This window comes from Manduca sexta, chromosome 10 (genome assembly GCF_014839805.1).
Source record: "Manduca sexta isolate Smith_Timp_Sample1 chromosome 10, JHU_Msex_v1.0, whole genome shotgun sequence".
NCBI classification, from domain to species: Eukaryota; Metazoa; Arthropoda; class Insecta; order Lepidoptera; family Sphingidae; genus Manduca; species Manduca sexta.
In genome coordinates this window covers 5,179,296-5,194,752 of record NC_051124.1, presented here as the reverse complement: position 1 = coordinate 5,194,752, position 15,457 = coordinate 5,179,296, and the positions used below count along the sequence as shown (strand labels likewise).

Below are 15,457 nucleotides of genomic sequence, written 5' to 3'. Positions count from 1 at the left end.
TACAAATGAATAATAAATAGAACAAATAGAAGATACCTACTAGATATTAGATATCTAAATATCTATTCAATCGATTGAATTGATTGATATGATAAGGTTAAAATAGATTTCTAAATATCCTATTTAATACGACACGTCCACAAAATTTTAATAACAAAAAGAAATGTAGTTTATAAGTGTACTAATATCTTCGCTTCTGCTTGGGTAGCTCGTCATTAAGCTGTCGATTATTAAAGAATAATTAAGGAACTGTTTAAAATTACCTAGAATCAGAACAATACACATACATCACGCCATTATCCTTGTAGGGGTCGCCAGACTTTCAACCAGGGACTCACTTTTCGCTTCGTATATTCCGTCCCATGACGTGATAAGAAGACGAGCGTTCTAAATCAATATTGAAAATTTAAAGCTAGTAATGGTATTCATTTGTATGAACAAATTATGTTGATTTACCCACAAGTCTGTTAATTATTCATACGTCAGTCTCAGACACCATCGCCTATATTGACTTGTACGCGGTTTTCATAGAAATCTACGTTATCAATTATATCACTTATCGTAACATTCGGCGTTGAACAAACGCTCTCGCAGAAATTGTGCTAATTGTTTTACCGAGTTTCACATTTTGAGTGCAGCGTGAGTCGACTTGATATATTGAGTCAAATTGAGTATCAGAAGGTAAAAATATTTAGTTAAGTTCTATAAATGTCATTTTATTATCGTCTGGCTGCCGTTTATTAATGATTAGTCCGGAATTATTTATTTAAATTTGTATCTTATATTTAGTAGTGCAGCTCTTCAATTTGATAACTGCAATTAAAATACAAAATGATTCTATTCAACCTAAGTCAGTCTTAAATAACATGTCTATGATTAGTGTGAAATATAAAACGCATTATGTGCACACAATTATTGCTAATGTAATTCATTTTCACGTAAATCATTTGCATAAATAATTTATGACGATCAATTTAGTTCCACGTGGTAGATGCGGTGTTGCCGTGTGCTAAAACCGTTGACTCTCGTAAATGCGGTTAATGGTCATTTGTTATATCGCTATAAAGCCATTACAAACACTAATTGTTAGTGCTATAGAAGTAAAGATTTTAAGTTCGTGAAACTTGCTTAACTAAGTTGTAAAACTATTATTCAATGTATGAATTACGTAGGAATATATCGTAATATGTTCTTACTACGTAATTCGTGCACAGAATAGTTATGCTCTTTGTCGGTTATACTTTCCTTCCGTAATGTTTAGGGCGAGAAAGAGGCTTTCTTCGTTATAGTCGGAATGATCAGAGATTATCTTCAAAATATATACTTCCTTATTATAATAGGGTTGCCTTATACATAATAGAGTTGACGAAACAAGGAACTAATACTGAACGTGTATTAATACGGGACATGAATCCCTCCTAGTAGAATTTCGGCCACGGCGGCCAATCTCAACGGCGATCACGCAGGTACGCAGGAGATATAGTGCACACGTGTGTGCGCAATACACAGGTGCACTTTTTGTTCCTTCACTCTCACATTCGAATACGGCACATAATGGACAATACGGTGATAGTCCCGTATATACGGGCCGTGTGGGCACCCTAGTCATAACCATTGGGACGGCTTGTATATTTGAGTTTGCCGAGCTCTACTCAATATCGGTTATGCACACATTTTGTTTTCTTAATTTAAACAAGGTGCGGTTACGTTTATATTTTCCGCTTATTGTAAAATGAAACTGGATATTAGGTCTTCCTTGGCTCAGTGAAGCGTAAATAAGTTTACGTAAGCGTACATTTTATGACGTCATTACCTTTCACGACTTCCCTCTGGGCGAAGTGTGTATTAAATCTTATAAATGGACAAATACCGAGTCGTAATATAAGTTGAGTGGGCTTAGAATCAGAAGACAAGAGTGAATTTGAGTCATTGTTGTTTAGGTAATGATATTCTCTAATGTAATCTATTTCACACGGATGACAAAATGGAGCAAAAAATTCCTCATTACAGTAGTTCGGTTACTATAAACCATTTAACTTATCTAATATATACAACAAAATTTTCCATATTTGTAAAAATAGAATAGTTTTATTAAGTTGATCTATATGCATGCACATTAAATCAGGTTCCTATTAAACAGGCCACGAGACAAGAAAAGTTATTCGGTAAAGGTCATCTGTTTTCATTACTATTCGGTAGATACGTGCTCTTTTACAAGATGCGGGTGACCGATTGCCGAGTACGATATCATTACCGTATCTCGCATTACTCGTAAAACAATAACAAAGAATATTATATAGTTGTATTTTATTATTATTAGTATTGTATTAGTATATTATTAATGCAATGTGTCATAATTTCCGAGTAAATGCCACTCGTCACATAAATGTATAAGCCGACCAAATACAAAAGTCACACTAATGTATGCTCCAAATAAATGTTAACAAAAGCTATCTACATTAGCTGTTTAACTCTTGGTCTCTCGTGGCTCGCCGGCGAGCCAAGACAGCTACATGACATTTGCGTGTGTCACGGGATTATAACCTTATATACTACATAATAAGGTTATTTTTCCGTCACACGCGTAGCTGTTAATGTTGCCGGCAAACATTCAGCTACCTGTACATATTTGAAAATAAAATTTTGACAAGTCATGACGGGTTAATACGATAACTATCAAATAAGATTTACTTGAAACTTGTGAAACAGGCCCTTAGGTATAAATAGTTATGCAATACTAAATAATATGATCAGAAATTTTAATAAAAATTCGATAAGTATTAATTTGGAATTAATTAATGGCTGCTATGAAGGGAGTGACTGATAGTTTTAAAATATGTCTAAGAACGCATAGAAATGCATAATATACATAGATAGCTTTTTAGACATAAATAGGGCGAAATTAAGGGCAAAAAAAAATTTCTTTCATATTTATTAGAATACTCTTATTTTTACACTTAATAAGATTCTCTAATGTATATTCGAAATTAATGTTACGAAATCAGTGTGCCAGGTTTAATTAACCTTCCCATTATTTTAGGGGACTTCCTGACAGCCAACGTAAGTAAATGTAGTGGGAGTTGTGACGTATTAACGCGTAAACACGTCACGTCGCGTCGCATCATTATGTCTACTGAGTTACGGTTTTAATTAAGCGATGGTTCGTGAAAATGCCAGCATACTGTAATTGTACGATTTTGACTGTATGTGTTTACTTTATAGGCTGATTCTGTTAGTAATACAAATCGGTACGTTACAAGCTCGGAATCCTTGTAGGCATAGTTGTATTGTCTATGCTTCTCTGACCAGGCAAAGTGATGTTGAGTTTTGCTGCTCAGTATGAACCTGGAGTCTCTATTTGTGCCTCGTAAAGTGAAATATGTTTCTTACTCCATGAGCCCTAACAACTAGCATAACTTACTACTGTTACACCTCTGTCTACCTTTGCAAAAATAAATGGCGTGATGCTATGTATGTATAATTAAATCATCAATACCATTTTAGATGTAAAGACAAACCGTATCCAGAGTTGATGCCGACGACGAGCGTCGTGATAGTATTCCACAATGAGGCGTGGACTACCCTCATACGAACCATATGGAGTACCATCAACCGGTCGCCGAAGGCGTTGCTCAAAGAAATCATACTGGTGGACGATGCCAGTGAAAAGGGTAAGTGAGAAACTACTTATAGCTAATATTGTTAGGATTTCTTTGGTGTTTTGGTGTTACCTCGTCTTTTTTTGCCACGGGGAAAAATGTGTTATCGCTCCCGCATCAAAAGGATAAGTAGAACGATTACGCTGGATTCACCGGTCTTACGAGCCAATGTCGACACTCGGTAGTATAACATCGCCCAAGCGAGCATTGAGACCCTAATATAATAGATGGTGATTTGTCTAGGTTTAAAATAAAGCAATCCAACTGTGGGTAGACAAGGTTTTGTATACAAGGTATAATCCGGCGTGATAGACGCGTTCACTCTGACTCACAAGTCCAAAGTATGCCCACGCGAATGTTAATTCAACTATTTTCCGTGATTAATGGTGGGCAGATAGATCTTCCAGATTCAATAAGGATACATTAATAAATGCATGTTCAGATCAAAGAACACAATCTAAAGTCACATAGCATTGATGGATTTGAAATTAAATCAGTGCATTTAATTCAATTAAAAAATATGATAAAATAACCCTCGGGACATGTAAACAAACGGATATCTCAATCTTATCCGGCTATATATTTGAAATGTTCAAATCACGGACAGTTAATCATTGTTATCACTATAGATATCAAACGCTTATATAGAGTTCGTCGAATTGATAGCTAATTATTGTTCGGTATGTCATTGAAATTGAGATCATCTAGTGTTTGTCCTTCATATATTAATTGGTTGTTTTGGTTGTGGATTCCGACTGATATATTGTAATTCATGCGTACTATTGTACTTTCATGACAACATATTTGACTTTTTAAGTAGGATATTAAGGTGTTTGGATCGTATAATCTCGATCTTGTTTGCCGCTTTACCTTTGCATTCAATAGACAAATGAATGTGTACGATAAAGTTATCTAGTCTAGACTAGTTGCATATTAAATAAATAAAAAAAAGTCATGATAATTTAACACCTTCCATCTATACTATTATATAAAGCTGAAGAGTTTGTTTGTTTGTTTGTTTGTTTGTTTGAACGCGCTAATCTCAGGAACTACCGGTCCAAACTGAAAAATTCTTTTTGCGTTGGATAGCCCTTTGTTCGTGGAGTGCTATAGGCTATATATCATCACGCTATACCCAATAGGAGCGGGGCAGTAATGGCTAATCTCAGGAACTACCGGTCCAAACTGAAAAATTCTTTTTGCGTTGGATAGCCTTTTATTCGTGGAGTGCTATATGCTATATATCATCACGCTATACCCAATAGGAGCGGGGCAGTAATGGCTAATCTCAGGAACTACCGGTCCAAACTGAAAAATTCTTTTTGCGTTGGATAGCCCTTTGTTCGTGGAGAGCTATAGGCTATATATCATCACGCTATATTCAATAGGAGCGGAGCAGTAATGGCTAATCTCAGGAACTACCGATTCGAACTGAAAAAATATTTTTGTGTTGAATAGTTCTTTGTTTGTGGAGTGCTCAAAGTTATATATCATCACGCTATGACCAATAGGAGCGGAGCAGTAATGGCTAATCTCAGGAACTACCGGTTTCAACTGAAAAATTCGTTTTGTATTGGATAGCCTTTTATTTGTGGACCGCTATAAGCTATATATCATCACGCTATGACCAATAGGAGCGGAGCAGTAATGGCTAATCTCAGGAACTACCGGTTTGAACTGAAAAAATCTTTTGTGTTGGATAGCCCTTTGTTCCTGGAGTGCTATAGGCTATATATCATCATGCTATAACCAATAGGAGCGGAGCAGTAATGAAACATGTTGCAAAAACGGGGAAAATTATGAGTTTTGAGAGCTTCCGTTGCCTGCGCTGCGTAAACGGTTAAATTTATGCAACAATGATGTATGACGGGATTGTTTCACTTAAAAAGTTCTAAATAATATAACAAAGCCCCCGCTGCATCTGTCTGCCTGAACGTGTTAAACTCAAAAACTACCTAACGTATTAAGATGAAATTTGGTATGGAGACAGTTTGAGACCCTGGGAAGAACATAGGCTCCCGGGAAACTACTATTTTTATAACGGAAAACTTTAGCCTGAAAAACTTTATAACGCGGGCGGAGCCGCGAGCAAAAGCTAGTTTATAATATGTATGTTACAGTCAACTTTTAGGATTGTAATACAGTATTCGCTACCGTAGGGAAAATTATAAAAAAAAAACAATGACTAAGTAAGTTTATCTTAAAAGCGATAATGTTTCTTTCGCTATTCATTTCTATAATTCCACACAAATTGGAATGTCAAATATTATATCTTATCTAGAATTATCTTGATATCTCTATAAATTGCTAATTATTTCTAATCTATTTGGCCGCCTTGAGATTAATTGTTTTTCTGCCCTCTACGCTGTCACGCTTGAATTTGACTACATAGGCCGTCAAACCCATGACTCACTGCCGGTTAACAACATAGGGATTTACAAAAGGCCTCCTGTTATAAAACATTCACAAAGTTTATAAATCCACACGAATAATACCGAAAACAGTTATTCACGGTGTGTTCCCTACACAGAACATCTAGGAAAGAAGCTGGAAGATTACATAACGACGCTGCCGGTTCAAACGCGCCTGTTCCGCACTGAAAAGAGGTCCGGACTAATCAGAGCGCGCCTGCTGGGCGCGAAGCACGTACAGGGTGACGTCATTACGTTCTTGGACGCGCACTGCGAATGCACAGGTACGTTGACTTCTCACTGCATTTTAATGGCTGAAGGTCGCGATTGAAGACGTTTCGATAAGGTCGAAGATAAATGTTTTATGATAAATGTCTTTGTTATGCACTTGTCTTGTCTTAACAATGGTAAGTCAACAACGCAGTTTTACTATGTAAATATTTTACGTAGATAATGTTTCATGCAATTGAAGTCAGTAAACGTTTGTAATTGTATGTCGTGTAATGAGTCCAAAGATTACAGCAGGAAAATTTGCTGCTCAGTTGCAATACCACAATTGGTTAAAATCGAGTAAGCAATAGATGTATAATATGCACATTTTAAATTGGGGTGCTCGCGCTGTGAGGTATATTAACATTTTCACACATTTATGTCCTCATATATATGACGTCATTGCGTTAGTCTTTTATCTTTATGCTCTAATCACTAATATTAGAATCGATTCGTATTTTATCGCTTTAACATATTTATTTTGCATGAAGAATGGAAGATGCATACTCGTACGCATAAATTTTCATTTCCACATGATTTCAGCTTTCGCATATTTGTATTTTAAACTCGTGTAGCAATTGATTTTACAAGATATAGAATTCTTACAACCGTCAAGCTGTATGAAATATTGTTTAACCTATAAATAATAAAAGATAAGAATCTATAAATAATTGTGAGGAATGTATTAAGTTAATGCTATTTGACCACTAGTAAATATTAATGAAGTATATATTTAAACATTATATGAAAAGATTAGTGATAAAAAAAAATATTATGACAATGAAAATATGCTTTGTAGAATGAAATTATCATAAGAAGCCGATATAAATTCTAGTACAGGTCTTCTATTATGCTAACGGGTTTGCGCTATGACCTAAAGACTATGATGGATCAATGCTATTCTGTATCTTGGCTTGACCTTCGACATTAGAAATAACTTGACGTAAATACATTCCGTAATTGTATCCTTGGATTGGTTGGATTTTGGTTTGGTGGTTTTCCTTGATTTCTCAAAAGCATTGTGTCATTTACGAATAAGGTAAATGAAATTCATGATAACGAAATAATTATTAATAATCACTGACAATTCTTTTTTTTTCAAAGAAAATTGCCTTTGTTTAGTTTCCTTACATGATTGAACTAATTTCGTTTTTAGACACTGTATTTGCTTAATTCTATGGCGGAGGAGAAAAGAAGAGGTTTAATTTTACACGGCCTGTAAATGCCCGTGCATTCAGTAAAGCCTTTTGTTTAATAATGAAGTACGCACAGAAAATTGCGTAAGGAAATAGCCGTTTAGGTATTTATTATTAAACCTTCGCAAGCTGTCCTATATTTGTGTACATTGTACAAACCTAATCTCTCACGTGAAGTAATGGTACCTACTTGAAGTGCGTATTTTCTATTTGCGCATTCCTAATTTTATGATTTGATTGCCATGTTTGATTTGTGTAATATCATTTTTAACTTCGTAGTTTGATTTGTACCGATATATTTTTCTACATAAATCACGACTATTGACAATCTACGAATTGTAGCACGGGTTGTTACTGATAAGGCGTTGAATATTATAATTTACATGATAAACATTGATTCCGGGTAATCCCAACATTTTTATTCTGACCGCGGTATCTTTTACATTATACTAATATTGGTTTATTGTAATATATGCTACAGCGTTTTTGTGTCGCATTGAATTTTTATTGAGACGTATTTACTTCTGTTTAAAGCTAAGAAAAATTAGGTAATTGGTATAAATCGGTCTTTCAAGTATCTGAGATGACATATTGTTTTGTGGTTATGAAAATTAATAATTATTGTCAACCTTAATATAAATATTATGCGTCTTATTCTTGGGCTAATTAAAAACTTTCTCAACTTGGTTACATTCATCGAGTCTATAAGAACTAACATAACTAACTCTTGTTCCCAATTCCGTCCGCGTTCTAAGTCTCCACCCAGAATAATAGTTATCAAATTAGCCTGTTCGACTAAGATAATTTTTACAGTTGGTTCAATAGCTTCAGAAGTTGCCTTGTTTTAAGCCTGCAAACGGGCAAACTTCACGTTTTATTTATTTATTAAAAATCTACAGGCCTTAATACTAGAGTAACTCAATCTGATAGACATATTATATTAATTCTAAATTAATATATAATATTAAATTATATATCAACTGGAAAACTTTAATAAAATACCTAAAGTTTTAGTTCGTCGGTTTTATCATTCGGCTAATGATTTATAGAGGGCTGGTTGGAGCCGCTGTTGGCGCGTATCGTTGAAGACAGGACAACAGTGGTGTGCCCCATCATCGACGTCATTTCGGACACCACCTTCGAATACATCCAGGCTTCGGACATGACATGGGGTGGTTTCAACTGGAAACTCAATTTTAGATGGTAAGTTTATATAAATATACTCATGACTGATTTAAAATTATTCGACGATGTTTGTTAAACGCGATAAATTCGGCGAAACATACTTACGCAGCACAGAAGCCACATTCTCGTCTTTACCTCTGCTAACATTGTGCCAAAGATCATCCATTAATAACGAATATTTTCTACCAAAAAACTCAGGTTTACTTTTCTGAGTATTTATCATTTTGCAGTTTGGTGTGAGTATGCCGTATGCGTGAGTGTATTATTGACTGAAAGTACGATGTTGTGGTTGCGACGAATTCTCTTAAAGTAGTTTTAGTGGCATCAGGTCGTGCAAAATTATAAAAAACTTTTACGGATATTTATTTTTCGAAACTTACACTTTTTTTATTTTATATCTACGTTTCGAGTAAATTATTGTAAAATAATATTTTCGAAAAGTTTGTGGTTTCATTTAGTAACGCAATGTCATAATTACTCGGTATACAAATGTGCGCACTGAAACAGTACAGACTACAGATGACACGCAAATCAAAAACGCACGTCGCGTCAGCAGCGCGTATATAATACTCATTCTCCACAGGCCCTTAGTAACAAAAAATGCTTGCACCGGGAAGTACAAAGGCACTTCAAACATCTTAGATAGCGAATGATAATGGTTAACATGGTAACGATTTTAATATTATTTTCATTTGAAATATTCCGAAATCGCAATGTGTCGTATCACGTGTGCCGTTATCGAAACGATACAATCAATGTTGTATAACGCGTTGTACAATTAAGCGTCGACATGCACTTTATTTATATTTAGTTGTATTAGCTATATTATCTTGTTATCTTTTCTGTTATTATTATGGATGAATCAGTCGCTCGCATTACGAGTACTCATAATATTTTACACATGCAATAATAATTATATCGTTAATAGTATAACTATTTTTTGCGTACGATTTATTGATTTTAATAGTTCTAAAAGTTATGCATTACATTATAAATGAATAAATTCGGACAAAACTTATCTATATATATAAAAATGAATCCCTATTTCCCTTGGTCACGCCATCACGCGTGAACGGTTGGACCGATTTCCCAATGTTTTTTGTTGTGTTTGTTATTTTTAGGAGAATGTTCTAATGAATGAAAAATTAGAAAATTTAAGAAAACTTAATTAAAATATTAATTTAATGGTTTGAAATAACTGTCAGCGATTGACAGAAAGCGCGCTGTAAATTCATAGTTAAGACGGGACAACGTCTGTCCGGTCAACTAGTTTATAATAAAATATGTACTGTTTTTAAGAAATGGATGAATTATTATATAATATTAAAATAAATAATTTCAACATATATTCTCCGTTGTATAAACAGGCGGTATCATACAGTTGGTGCGTTCGTATGTTTTTCTTCATAAAATCTCAAATTTCACAAGTACCTTATGATTGCTCAAGTGTAAGTCGCGTTTGTATTTAATTGTCCGTGTCACTTGTTCAATCTTCTTGGAATTAATTTTTCCACTCGTATTTTCTGATTAGGTTATAAATTATATTTTGACATATGTAATTAATTTTATTTTATTTCATACGAAGTTTATCTCTACATCTCTGACTTGGCAATGCAATCTGTGTAGGAAGGGCTAGTCGTTCCGGGCCTGTAGTAGACACGTAATTTTGCAATGAATACAAAATGCACGTTCTTTATAAGCTTTATCTTACCATGCACAAACTTATGTACAAACCCTAAGTGAACAGCGTGTTAGTTGCGTCGGAAGCACGTCATCACCTCTTTGAAAAACGTCGTGTGCGTCTGCCCTTATTTCCGTTCTATGTATATTGAGTAGTGGTACCGGGCCTATCTCTAATATAATTATTGATTAGTTTGTAGTGTGTCGCTAAAAATAAGTTATGATTTTCGTTCTAAAGGTTTAAACCTAAACCATATACAATTACGGTTTCATAGCGTAAAAATTACGTCAAAAGAGATTGTTATTAAATTGAGCCGCTTGGAACGGAATAAACTTCGAATATCCAAACTTAAAGGGTAAAACACTTGGCTATTCTGTCCATAGAAAATTAATGGATACATCCCACTCGGGCCTCAGACCAATAACAGCAGCAAACTTCCTCACCGGCACCACGTTCATTGTGAATTTAAGGACATTTATTGGGCGCTGTGGGCAGGTGGTTTTTGTGTTGTGCAAAAATTTACTTAAATGTATGAGAATATTTGATAGAGACATTGGAACTGTTAAAATATTAAAGAGTTGAATTGGTATACACTATAAAGTTTTGCTCGCGGCTTCGTCTGCGTGAAAAACCTTTTCCAGAATAAAAAGATCATTTCGTACGTTCCGGGAAGAAAAAATAGTATATTTTAATCCAGACGAGTTTGCCGTTCACCTGATGGTAAGCGATATGATTGCTCATAAACAGTTGAAACACCATCCAACACAATAATAAAGTATTGTTTAGTATTCCACTGCGCTCGCCATCCTGAGATATAAGTCTCAGTATGTCCGGTAGTCACACTGGCTACAATGTCCTAACCGGAAGACAACAGTGATTACATACTGCTGCTTGTCGGCAGAAATAGACGTTGCGGTGTGGTATCCAGGCGGACTCTCACATATGAGAGACCTACATACCAGTAGGTTATCTATCTGCGTATACAATTTCGTCCCAATCTGTTCAGCAGTTTCGACTTTTACTTCTAACATCTTTACAAACGTGCATTCAGAATATTAATAGTAAGTTTACGGGTTTATTGTACTTCATCGTGTTTAGAAATGCAGATTAGAATATGTACAGTTACCTTCTCCCACGAGTGAGCAGTGGATAAATGACTAACACCTTTTATGACTATTGCATGCAAACTGTATACGTGTTACAACTGGCGGGAACTACTCGATTGTTATTGTAGATTATTTTGTTTACGTAGAGGCTGGCCGCCATTGTTTCCGATCCGCGAGTCGAGAGCTGTTTAACTGCGGCGGTCATTAATGGATTTATAGCCTTTCGTACAGATTGGATGCTTGGACGTGTTAGAACATTTGTACTTAAGAATACTTGTTAATATTCACGGTTCAACAAACATCAAAATGTTATTTACGAATAATGCATAAGAAAATGTTAGAAATACGATTGTAAACTCTAAAGAAAATAATTGTTCTAAAGTGTTAAGTTGCGTTCGTTATTGTTAACAAGCAGAATTACTAGCGCTTTGCTAGTTGAAGCAATGGATATTGCTGAGCTAGAGCCTGATTGCGGCTACAATATTTCATAAATGGATGTGTACTTGTCTATCGCCTACGTATTTTTTAAGTTATACTGCGTGTTAATTGTAACCAAAATGAACATTTTATTTATCATAACCTATCAAAAGAAAAGAGATTTTGATATACTTTTTGTTCAGATTGAATCTTTAGATTGTATGAGATATTTGTAAAACTGTTTCATCCTCCATAATTAGTTTTTCATGAAAATCTTAAGCAGGTGCCTGTATTCTATAAGATGGCAAATTTAAAATTAATAGATAATTTTATTCCAAATTATTCTGATCAGTAGGGTACTGAATGTTATTTCTATCTTAGATTGTTTCAAAGATTACCTTGGAAAAGTTACTACGTTTTTATATATGTAATCGTGATTACACAACCCTGGGTTTTATCCGACTTCTAGACAAAGATCTCTCATCTCCCAATATTTATATATCAAATCACCCCCCACTGGTTCTGACTCAGCTCAACGACTGTTACCGTATGAAAACAACTGAGACGCAACTGCTTTAATGCTATTAAAGTGTCGCAGAATCTCGTGATTTTTCTCAATGACGCACACTCGTCTATTTAAGTATTTATCCCGTTTAGCGTTGATCGCACGCAATGCTTGCCTCTTACTGAACAACGGGAACCTTTGGACTGTACGATTTTGTTTTACGGCTATAGCACAAGTCACAACCACCGTTGATATACAAAATGGCTGATTTGCGCAAAAAAATGGTTTTTAAAGTAGAGAAAATGTTTATGATCTTTGCTATGTTGCTATGCATTTACCTCCGTTTCTACAAATTAATTACACTAGTAATAATTATATTATGATGCTTAGTTTCTAAAATTATGTGATGAAGGTGGTGCGATGAGAATTAATGATGAGTTCATCGTTTTTTTGTCGATCTTTCGTAATTGCTTTCTTTGTAAAATACACATCACTATTTTTTTAGAAATTGCTTTGTGAGTGTATGTATCAATGTATCGTACAGGGAATTAAGTGTTGATAAAAGATAATCGCGTGTAATAATTCATAATCGTTTTAAAGACTATCGGTATTAACTTATGAATAATGTTTTTGATAGCCGATGACAAAATATTGACAGCATAATGGAAAAATTTCTCGTAAGAGAATTTGTGTTTCTCATAGCTTAGGATTGTTTATGCTTTATCAACATATAGCAAATAAATTTCGCTCGAGACACGATTTAATTGTCCACTTTAGATAAGTCTGTTGACAATGAAATCATCAGTGCAGTTTGAAGTATCGTTATCTTGTAACGTGTGAAAATGTTTAGCCGTTGCTTAATCGATAACGGCAGAAGTACTTGAGTCACAAGTGCAGGTAATCAGTACTTTCTGATTATTAAACATTTACACAATGATATATAACGTACGCTTAAAAGAAGCAAATATTTCGTAGACGTGCTAAAAGGGTGTTTGAATAAGTTTAATGTCCGTTGCACAATTATTTTTTAAAGATGTTTTCCTGATAATCTTGCAAATAGTATATACTTTCAAATAACAGTACAATTTTTGTTTTAATAAAATCGAAAAATGCAGATATGGATTCAGTATAATTTAATAGTATATCATCATTATCATTAGCCTCAGGATGTCTTGTTATAGTAGACCTCTCAAAGATTTCTAGATCGATATGAAACTTTTCCTAAACATTAGTATACTTAGATTATATTACACTTACGGAATAAAAAAGAACGTTATAATAATAATTTTACACAAACACACATAACGCCATTATCCTCGAAGGGGTCGACATAAGGTGCTGCAAGTGTATTCCATTCCACTTCTCGGCATGTGTATTCCATCCCATGATGATGTGACTCCGGGTTTATACCAAGTAGAAAAAACTCAATATCGCTGTCCGACCTGGCATTCAAAACCGGAGCCTTTGAGCGATGATCATACCGCACAAGCAATGCAACTACGACACCAAGGCAGTCATAATATTTTTTTGTTGGATAGATAAAATATCGCATATATCTCAATACTTTAGCACTACGATAAACTAAAAACTATAACTGCCTTCGTGGTCCCCCCCATGACCATGAAGGCTGCAAAATCTTTGAAACGTCGGGAGAAAACAAAAATATTAAAACCGCGATAAAATCCGAAAAATAGTTTATTTTTAATATAAACTATATTGGTTTATATTAAAAATAAACGTAGGTAACTTTTGTTAATTTTCATTTCAATTTAATCATTGCAGACAGATTGTAATGATTAATTACACTTTTAGTTACGATGGCAACATTTTGTCGCGAAAACTGTATAAACCTCTACTTAAAAGTATTGGCGTGGAAAATGTGTAAAATTATTCAATGAAATCTACCCACCGGTATTTGGTTTGCGGTTTACGATATAATTTATCATAAAAGTTCTATGTTAACTAAAATATTATTATGTTTTATAATTAAAACATACCTACGGGTGTTTTATTTTTATACAGTACAATATGATCTATTGTAGATAACTAATATTAAATGCGAAGATTTGAGTTGAGTGTTGCGTTGAGTTGCTTTTAGTACCGTACATTGTTAGAAAATCTAAGATACTACCAATGTCTCGACAGTCCAATGTCTCTTAACTTCCTATTTCCTGATATTTGATAATACCAAGTAGCTTAAACAACGAACCTAACAAGGTAGCCAATATCTAATATTATCGTCTTCATGTTGTGTTTATTCTAGACCAGCCCGAGATTTCCATAACGCAATCCATTGTACAATTTCCATTCAATATTTCCTGTCATTATTCGAGACTTTTGTTTATCTGATAGAGAATAGTTCTATGCGCTGGTTTTCAAATTGATGGCTGACGTCATGTAATATGAAATTATCAATAGCTTATTATTTATGCATATTCGATTGTCTGGTATCTGAGTTATTATTAGACAGAAGGTCTCAGCAGATTTTGTATAGAAACTAAATAGATCCGAAGAGATTATATACAGGGGATTTCGACATTGCATAAATAAATGAAACCACATGCTCGTCCTTACCTCTGCTAACATATTTTATATTACCCATGAATAACGAATATTTACAATAAAAGTCCCGGTTTTACTTATTTGTTATTTTAATCATTTTGTAGTTATCGCGAGTATGGGTTTGCGTGAGTCTATTTCTGATTTTAAGTGTTATGTTGTCGTTGCGGCGAATTCTCAGATGACGGAACTTGTGGTTTCGAATTCTGTTTAATATAAAAAATAAATATATTACACGTCTTATCCTTGCAGGAAAGTAGGGCGACAAAATTCTTGTGATCTTCAAAAACACGCCTTTTGTCGTATTATTTTTTTTTGCACTGTCCTAATCATTAGTTAAATTACCTCTCTGAGGCGGAAAATAATTTCTTAGATTAGAGAAAACCACAAAATAAAACTTTCCACAACCTACCTTGTAAGTAATATGCGCTTCAAGGAAATTATTTATATACTATGACTTGTAATTCC

At 34.4% G+C, this 15,457-nt stretch overlaps 1 protein-coding gene across 1 annotated transcript in view; it reads left to right on the top strand.

The window, feature by feature from the left end:
• Nucleotides 1-15,457, top strand: part of LOC115440220 (polypeptide N-acetylgalactosaminyltransferase 5) — a 40,586-nt gene that overhangs the window by 7,679 nt on the left and 17,450 nt on the right. The window contains exons 5-7 of the mRNA XM_030164436.2: nt 3,505-3,671; nt 6,190-6,354; nt 8,586-8,739. Coding sequence (XP_030020296.1) covers nt 3,505-3,671; nt 6,190-6,354; nt 8,586-8,739 — 486 coding nt within the window. The remainder of the gene's footprint in view (nt 1-3,504; nt 3,672-6,189; nt 6,355-8,585; nt 8,740-15,457) is intronic.